We start from the raw sequence: 9533 nt of genomic DNA, 5'->3' as shown, positions 1-9533 counted from the left end.
TCATGCCCTACTTCTTTGCCATCGATCCCGCCACTCAATTGCTCTTTTAGGTTGAGGGTTGCCAAGCTTCAGGACTATGTGACACAGGCATGGGGGCATGGGATCTATGGTGAGAGCATCGAGCACCGTAGATCTTGTCGGCACCGCAAAAAGTAATCTCGGGTATAAAAAGTAATCTCGGAGATTACTTTTTGTACCTGAGATTACTTTTGGTCACATTTGGTATAAGAGTAATCTCGGGCCCATATCATCACAATAAACACGCGGGTGCTCATGGATAGGACATGGGAGTTGCAAAGGTGAGGTCAAGGGTTTGAGGGTCGGCCGCGAAGTAATCTCGGGTACCTGAGATTATTTTTTGTAGTCTCGGGTACCCAAGATTACTTTGTCGCGCCCGAGATTACTTTGCCACGATCTACGGATCTCCTTCATCCCACCCCCTCAATGCCCGTGTTAGATAGTCCCCAGGGTTGCCTAGGACCCATCAACTTTGCTCTCTCATTCTTTGCTAAATTATTCTTTGCGTGGGACTTTGCCCGTGTGTGTGTGATGATTGCAGGGAAGGGTGGTGCCACGTGGGCATATGGGGGCCGCCTTACTGTTTTGGGCAGTGGACTATCTCATCTCTTTTCAAAGCCTGGCCGTGAGTAGCTGGTACCCCCTTTGCGCGCTATAAATTCCTTCCTTCTCTGGAAGCAGAATAACTCGTGATTACATGCAAGGAGCACAAGCAGAGAAACGCCATATCTGTCTCCTCCAACTGGACAATACCCAATCTAACAACAACGTCCTCACTTTGTGCTCGTTCCATTCCATTAACACGCAGACCTCCTCTTTTTGCATGCACATGCGTTTCCCGCCATAAGTCAGATATGGCTATGGTTTTCTGCTGGTTTTTCCAAATAGTTTGATTTAAGAAAGCAGAGTAGCATGTTGGGCTACCAAGGTCCGGCAAAACAGGCATGCAAAGGCGCGTTATACAAGCGACACTGCACACAAAAAATATTATGAGTGATAAAATTAGTGGTGAAGATGACAGCAGAATAGCTAGCGCTTGGAGGTGAAAGCTCACAATGCAAATAACCTCAGAGAAGAAGAGCAATATAGAGCAAAGGACTCCTGCATTTTGGCAATCTGTAGACAAACACTGTTGAAGTCAGAAGAGTGCTGCGTCCTCATTGGAGCTTCTGGTTTGGGCACTCAGCCGCAGCACTGCTTGGAATGTCAATGAGTGTCAGCGCTCCGCTGCTACAAGTCGTTCGCGATCGGACGACGAGCGAAAATGTGAGAGGCTTGCTCAAGCGTCCACGGATGAAGAATGTCACGTGGGCAACACCAGAATGCATGCACCAGGTAAGGCTTACTTGAGTATTTATGAGAAACCATCTTTGGCATGTTGCTTGCTTTCTAACCATAGTATATGAGCATACTCATTGTAACTTCAGTAAGATTCCTAAGCACCAAGAGCATAAGGATGATTCTAGGGGGGATTCATAAACACCAAGAGGTTAAGTATGCTCGGTCTCGAGGATAATCGGCCAAAACTTAGTGTGCAGATCTCCATAGAAAAGTGTTGAGCCCGTGGGTGTGTACGTCTGTGTGTGTGTAGGCACACGCATATGTGCGTAGAAGCATATATTGACACCTTAGTGGGCAGCAATGATGATACTGTTCTGTTAATTTCGTATTTTATCTGCAATGCGTCAGTATAATGAGTGTTTAACTTTCATTTCCCCACATGTTTCTTTTTCTGTTTGTTTTCATGACATGATTTGACAACAAAAATTTTCAGAGAGTAGCATTGCGGCTGTTGTGTCTTGGTCTTCTTATTGCATTCAGACTTAAGATGTGTAAGTATGAGCTGTCAGCCACATGCACATGCAAGAACAAGACCCTCAATGTTCGTCAAGCAGGTCATCATCAGCCAGATGCACATGCAAGCGCAGAAGACCTCCAACATTTGTGAAGTTGGTATTGGGTTGTGGTACACGGTTGACAAAAACGTTTAGGTTTATTAACATGGCGGGATGGGAATCAAGGCACAAAACGCACTGTGCTTTATTGGATGCTTACGTGGCATGCCATATGGCTGCTGATGTGATGCTAAAAGGTTAACTTTCTGATGACACCAGGTAATTTTGACAGCAGTTGCTTTTGGGCCTGAGTTACTGTGCCGCTAGATACTCCGCAAATCCGTGTCCCTCTCAACAATGAGAGACTTCTTATGATTAGTAACTTCAAAGGAAATGGATCTTCGAGCATTTACCGCAATTTCCAAATTTTAATTTCAAGCCTTCACAACTCTGTTCCCGATTTTTCTTCCCTTTTGAATTGTCTTTTCTCAATTACAGCGTCTCTCATTACTTCACACGCTTATTTTGATTCACATATTGCAAAGGTCTAGTTGCTCCTAATCTATGTATTTTGATAGAATGTCCTCTCGCTGAGAATGCAGAGCTAGTGACATCCTTTGCAAAAGACTGCGACTGTAGGGATGCCATACAAGCACAACGTACAAGTTTTCCTACAATCATAGCTTGTCGCCTACAAAGAAAACCCCAGTCCCAATGCAAAATGCACGCAACATCGGATGAAGCTAAAGTTGGATCAAAACGTATGAAGCGCTGCATATTGATTGACTGGCCAACACTCTAGGTTGAGCTGGAGAACTTAAGCATGGAGCTTGCTTGTGTCTACTTGATGACCATTTTGAAATCGACTACAACATCCATCAAAAACCATTTTTCGTGTTGTGCACAATGGCCATGGCATCAACTTAGGCACCAACAGCTAAGTGCTGCTTTAATCAGTAATGTTTATTTGTATGATCAGCGCTTCTTCCAAACATGGTATTATTGTGTCTTTAGAATCTCCTCTCCTTTGTTTTTCACGTTTTGTTGAGAGGGCCTTGATTATCTGCATTATGCACTTGTGCTAACCCATGCATTTTGCAGTGGTTGTCCTTTCTACTTTTATTGATTGTCAATGTTCATAGTTTTTCCTTGGTACTATTGAAAGTGACACACTCAGTGTTCTCTCTTACTTAAGATTGGCTTAGGCTCTCGATCGGGGCAATTGGCTGTTTATTGCTTCACACCAATTGTCACACATACAGCCTGTCCATCGTAGAGAAAAGAGGTCACTTCTTTAAGTATTTTGCTTCCACCATTTTCCTATTTTGCAGATGTCATTGGGGATTTGCGCTAGTTGTTGAAGATTGGCGATGGTTTGTCAAAGATTGTCGTGCTCGCGATTAGAATCATTTGTATGTCATGAATGCCTACGTTGTAGAGTGCTTTTTATCTCTTCACATGGAGAGTAACATAACACTCTGACTATAGGCTCCTCGCACATAAAATCTATTTTATAAAAGCTTCCATCTCCTCCTTAGTAAGGGCTTAGGCTGCATCAAATTGTTGTATGAATGTCAAAGCCTTCAACTTATATATCTGGCATCCCACTAAAACTTTTAATTAATTTCACTATTGCACCGCCTTCCTTGTATAAATCCTTAGGCTTTGACAAAGGTGTCAAATTGTCATAGACAGGTGGGTGTAAGAATGGTGCTTGGCCATTTCCGCATTCATGTCAGCTGTTTTTCCTGCAATACATAACCTACGTGCATGAGGGTGAGAACAATCAGCAAGACCAAATTGTCCTGGAGGCATCCCAATGTGTCCACATACACCCTGAAAACCTGCCTGACTGCCAATATTTCCATAGATGGGATTGGCCATGGTTGTTTGCATTGCTCTAGATGCATTTCTTGGCAAATTAGCTTTAAAACTTGTGGGGATGCCAGCCATAGCTTGGAAAACTGAACCACCACCACAAGATGTGAAGAAGGTGGAGGAAATGGTTGGTGGATGACAACGTGTTCATTACTTCCCTAATTATTCAAAGATTGCTGACCTTTCCTTGTTTGCATGTGCGGACTCTGGAGTTCTCATCACCCGTTCACCTGACAATGGTGGTTGCCCTTTAGCCTTGTGAGACTCCACACCATGTGAATGCTCTTTGTCCTATTTGACGGGACTAGCAAGAATTCCACATGCCTTGGATTCTCTTCCCATTGTTGGATGGTAGTGGCAATGCTCAACAGTTTTTCTCTAAGCATATTGTCCTCCTCTTTGTTCATTGCACATACAAGTAAACTGCGATGCATTCGTGTTTTTAGAAGAAGATACATGTGCACCTCTACACATGTTTTAGAGTCACTACTCTATGTAAATTGTGTCTATCGTGTGAAGAAGCTTCGTCGTTGCAATGGTCATCTTTCCTCTCAACCATAATGCCGAAAATTCAGCATACAACCAGAAAATTCAGCAGGTAGGCAGCTATGCATTTGGATTCCAAATAACTCCAAATGATGAGTTAACCACCTATGCTTGTGCCTATAGCAAACATGTACTTTATGTGCCTCGTGGCGGCTTAACACCCAAAACTAGCCAAGGCCCACACTTTGAGGGAGATGTTGCATATCTTTGCGAGGGAACATTTGAAACCAACCAATGGGACCACTGAAGGGCAATAAAAACACATAACAGAACCAATTGTTGGTTGTCTAGATTTCCTTGTAGCTTTCTGACACAAAGTTCATGTGACTTGCCACCTATGAATGGAGTGGAAGAGAGAGGGGCAGGGAGAAAACAACACCAGATTGGCCCCAAAGATTAGCGCCCCTTTCAATATTGTTTTATTGTTTTCCCTCTTGCGTATTATGATGAAGAAAAGCCACCAAAGTAGAGGATGATTTGGAGATGAGCCAAAGAGCCCTGGCAATCCCCTCAAAGAATCTGTGAGCCGATTGTTACGAGGAACCTCCACATCGGTAGACCACCATTACATTCTCCCTGCATCAGCTCTGTATTTTGTTGATTTCCGTAGTGTTTCATATACATGAGCATGCCTAATGTTACTCATTCATATTACTCTCCATCACAATTGCAAGAACTCGTGTAGAAGATGGGTATTATGAGCTGAAAAGTAGTTTTTAGAGAGTTTGCAGTTGTAAAAACATCTTGCTACGCAGAATAGGGGTGTGGTAGTGCATGCACCCCTAGTATGACTTGGGGGAGCTTTGCAGCTATGTAAACTTGCAAAAATTAGCCTTTAAATTAAATCAGCCAAAAACTAATCTAGACGCCCCTAAGCTGCCCCACTGCTTCGTGCATGGTGGGGGCCTAGTGCCTTTATAAGCGCGCCCAAGGGATAAATCAGTGTATGGTTGCACATCTGCACAGTGACTCCCAAGCAATTGTACTTTGAGAAAAGAAGTACCAAAAGGGGCGCTAGACTTTGGGGCCAGTGCATTTGGAAGTGGAACTCTGCCACTTTATGTCTCGTATGTAGTTGTTTTAAATTTTAGTGCGATCAAGCTTTCAAGTTTGTTCGTGTGTTTGCTGTTGATTCATCACCTCGTTAGTGGCTTGCCAGTTACATTTCACATGATCTGCTCGTCCACATTTAAAAAGATTGTCTAGGCCATAAATTGGCGTGCACATCTCGGTGTTTAATCTCGACTGGCTCAACAGGCCACGCTCGTGGCTGACTGGCACTAGCAGATTCCACAGTGGCCATGCATTGGTTCTGGGATCGCTCTCGTGTGTATTAAGAGCATCGGGGGGAAAGAGAATAAAATAAAATAAATAAACACCAGATTCACCTCTTGGGGACCGACAGGAAGTCAAGACAGGGATAGGGCCAGCTGGCCTTGTCTACAGACGGGTAGTGAGGCAGCCTGTTGAAGAGACAGCAGCCTTCCTTATATAGGTCTCCTAATTATACGTTAACAGACCAGGTTCCATCAACATGTTTAATTAATAGAAAATAATCCACACGCACATGGGCGTGCACGCGTGCACGCGCGTGCGCACACACACAGAGAAGAGTCCAACTAATCTAATGGCTAAACATTATTAAAGCATTTGCTAATCAATTTCATCTCTGCCTGGCTAATTTTTTTTTAATGTGGTCGGTGGCAGGTTCGTTTATTTGCTGTTGAAGATGCACCTGCCTCATTGGGATTGGTTTCTCAAGATCTTTTGGAGGCCAAAAAGGTCAGGATGATACGACCGTCGTCTGCCATTGATGTGCATCCAGGTTCTGGAAGTGCAGTGACAAAGCGTGCAAAGCTTGAGATGGCAACTGTTCTAGCGATGGATGCTCAACTGACTTGGAAATGTCCAAAAACGGTGAGCTGCAAGATGCATATCCTTCCAAGGTCTCAAGCTCGAGTTGGAAAGCCTGGAACTCATTTGTAAATTTTCTTAGGTTATATACAATCCATCGTGGTTAGTGGCAGCAGGTGAGGACAGCTCAGAAGTTCCTGCACAGATGCACCGGGAAGTTAGGGTTTTGGAAGCATTTTATCCTCGTGTTTCAGCAATACCTGCAAGGTGTGTGTATGCACTCAATAAAATTTTAGGACAGATTAGTAGAAGCACCAAGTTTTTGGATCTCTAGAACAAACTTTAGACATGATCATTTTTGCATGTGAAGCCTTGAAGTCTTCTTTGTTTCTTTGAAGCCTCTCATGACTTTCTTTTGTCTTTAATGGTGATTGGTGATTCTTTGTCTTTTTTTTAAAGTGCTATAATAGGAGTATGGCCTCGTTCGGTGTAATATTACAGGCTCCTGTCACTGAAGAGCTCTTCAAAGATCACGAATAACTCTTCTAGCTTAAGTTGACGTTGCTAACTAGACAAGCTCATGATTTTGTCACATGCCAACTTTTGCAGTCCAATAGAACTACCAAAAGCAGAGTTGGAAATAGATACCTCAAACCCCTTGCAAATACCTTTGGTATCTTATGAAGATGATGAGTATGCCCACTCAGGTATAGATTTGTCTCTGCACAGTTATTTCCATCATGCGTTTTACATATGGTCCTGTTGTGGCTTACCAACTTATATTTTCCTTCATAGATGAATTTGGGTTTTGTTGTAGATTCAAGTTTACACTCGTTAAATTGGTTTATAGGGGATTTTGGGCTTTTTTGGGGAATGTTGTGTAAGGTCATACACAAGAAGATTTAGAAATTTTCTCATGTAGGAAAACGGAGTCTTTCTCAGTGTTTTTCATACATTGCATAACATCATGAGCTTCTGCTCGAGAGGCACTGCATACCTAGCTAGGTATGGGGCGCCTCCCTTACAGAAGCTCATGATGTTGAGGTAAGTCACAATGTGGGAAATATTGTGAGAATTTGTCCAGAACTTCCTTGTGATATATGTTAAATGTGTGTTACATTGGGCTTGTCAATGATCCAGGCGGCATCAGGTCTACCACTCATGATACAATTTCAAGTGGCACATCTGTGGGATTAGCGCCTCAAATAGATTCAGGTTGGGTTAGTGTCTTTTGGGGACTTTGGATTTAGTAGCTAGGAATATGACAATATTCTTCATGTGCAGATCCTGATGTTGCAGCTGCAGCTGCTGCAGCATTTGCTGTATTAAAAGCTCAAGAAAGGGGGTCTTCAATAGACCGAGAGCTTCTTATCAAGATTCTGAGCAACCCTATTCTAACTGATTATCTGAAGAATAGCAACATGACTTTGCCAACAAGTGGTTCAAATTCAGTTCCAGCTGCTTGTATCAGTGAGCCTGTGGAAAATGATAAAGAAAGAGATTGTCTGGGTGCATGGACGACGCTAGGAAGAGGAACGCATGCTCCTCCTCCGGTGGAGAAAGGTGTTTCTCAATGGCAGCAGGGGAGTCCAATGGGGCAACCTTCGAGTTCCAATATGAGGAGAAGCTTACTCAGAAGAGCTCCGTTTTATGAACAAGAAAGAGGAATTTTGGGAAATGGTAAAGTTGCTTATGGAATGAACACTTTCATGGAACAACTCTATGAAGATGCCTCGAAAAAGCTCTTTCCACATTCACACATCCGGTGTATACCGACCAATGAAACGTTGAGGCAAAGTCCCTTCTTTCATGAAAGCATGGCAGCTCGCAATATTGTAGGATTGAATTGCCAGCCCTTCCTTGAAAGTGGTCCAAGTGTAGTACCACCATATCCCAAGAAAGGCACAGCTGTTCGAGAGAGGATGCCGGTGGCGGCAAGTGCAAAGATCAGAAAGCCTTGTTTGTTTTTCAATACACCCAAAGGTTGCCGAAATGGTATCCATTGCAATTTTTTGCATGAGCCTCCCAAAGTGGAGCCGCCTTATTTAACTGAGAGAACTAATGTAGCAGAACCGTTAGAGGCAACAAAGAGCTAAAAATGCCAAGAGCTGATGATAAGGACATGACGGTTGAATAGCGTATAATGGAGGAGAAATGATCATGTTTGGTGACATCTAAAACGCGGTCCACAATTGTTGGCACATGAGGGTCTTCCTCAATTGAACACGAAAGTTTTGTACATGCTTAGCATGCCAGGTTATGGATATGGATGTGACCCTTTCTTCCAAACAGTGACAAACATGCTTTATGGGATCTAGAATTTGTCATATGCCTTCGAAAGGAAGCCGCTATAGATTTGAATTGAAGGCTTGTATACTTGTGGGTTAATATTGGCTTGTGCCACCTTCCTTTGGAGATATTAAGAAAGAGCATGTGTAATTGCCATGCGGCATTAAGATTGCTGGCAAAATTCTTGGGGTGAGTAATTTTGAGCAAGTAATGGTTTGAGCAGTTGACAACTTGAATATTACCATACTAGTGCGTTATTTCGACCTTAAGTTAGCTATAGGGTGGTCTTCAATGGAAGGAAAGGAAAGCAATTACAATGTTTATGTTTAGTGTTCAAGCATGTTGGTCTAGTTCACCACGAGTGACGTTTCAAAGTGTTTTGAGACTTGACGGCACTATCGATGCTAAAATGATTACAATTAATTGAACTTGATCTACACTGCCAAAGGGATGAATGAAGTGCTTTTGCAGTTGCCAATGCTCAACATATCTGTCCCCACTAAAATCCCTAGGGCCACTTTAAAGCTCTACTACAAGAGGTAATTCTTACCAAACTATTATAGCTAGTTGCCACTTGAAGCCATTCCCACCCAGAGGCATCCTTGCAAGAGGTTTCTCACACAAGTGAGAATTTCGATAAGCTAACGAGGAGCTCATTCCAATCAAAGACACATACCTTATTTGTAGCCTCTTTTGAGAGGTGTTGCATGCACACACCATCACTATTTGCGCATATATAGAAGAATGCACAAATGCAATGTAAGCATCTAATGCGCAATGACAAGCACAACTTTGGGCAAACAATGAATAAAACGCTTGATAATAGCCTTAGATGGCAATTATTTGCACTTCAGGGATGATTAGATCTCTACACAAGATGCATGGAAACCTGAATTTTAAATTTATAAACTAGTTGATCTCTCAACAAAATTCTATGTTGGAGTCATTGCCCTCTTCTTGAATAATACTAGTGCTTCATTATGCATCTATTAATAGAAAGAGAGCATGGTATAATTTCCTTTGAATCAACTTTTACCTACTAAGCTCATCAACGTTGATAGGAATGGCCTTTTCTTCTCTTTTTGTACTGGCAAAATTTGCCCCCTTGGTAAG

General features: G+C 42.7%; 1 protein-coding gene across 1 annotated transcript; it reads left to right on the top strand.

Moving 5' to 3' along the window:
• Positions 1–636: 636 nt before the first annotated feature.
• Positions 637–8671, top strand: LOC147463318 (zinc finger CCCH domain-containing protein 6-like). The gene is made up of 6 exons (XM_086528477.1): positions 637–1353; positions 5985–6194; positions 6274–6398; positions 6741–6838; positions 7272–7346; positions 7416–8671. Exons 1-6 carry the CDS (start codon positions 1222–1224, stop codon positions 8225–8227), a joined length of 1452 nt encoding a protein of 483 aa, XP_086384603.1. The 5' UTR covers positions 637–1221; the 3' UTR covers positions 8228–8671.
• The last annotated feature ends 862 nt before the right edge of the window (positions 8672–9533 follow it).

This window comes from Adiantum capillus-veneris, chromosome 2 (assembly GCF_014529385.1).
Source record: "Adiantum capillus-veneris isolate H3 chromosome 2, ASM1452938v2, whole genome shotgun sequence".
Taxonomy (NCBI): Eukaryota; Viridiplantae; Streptophyta; class Polypodiopsida; order Polypodiales; family Pteridaceae; genus Adiantum; species Adiantum capillus-veneris.
Note: the sequence above shows the minus strand (reverse complement) of the source record. Positions and strands in the feature narration are given on the sequence as shown.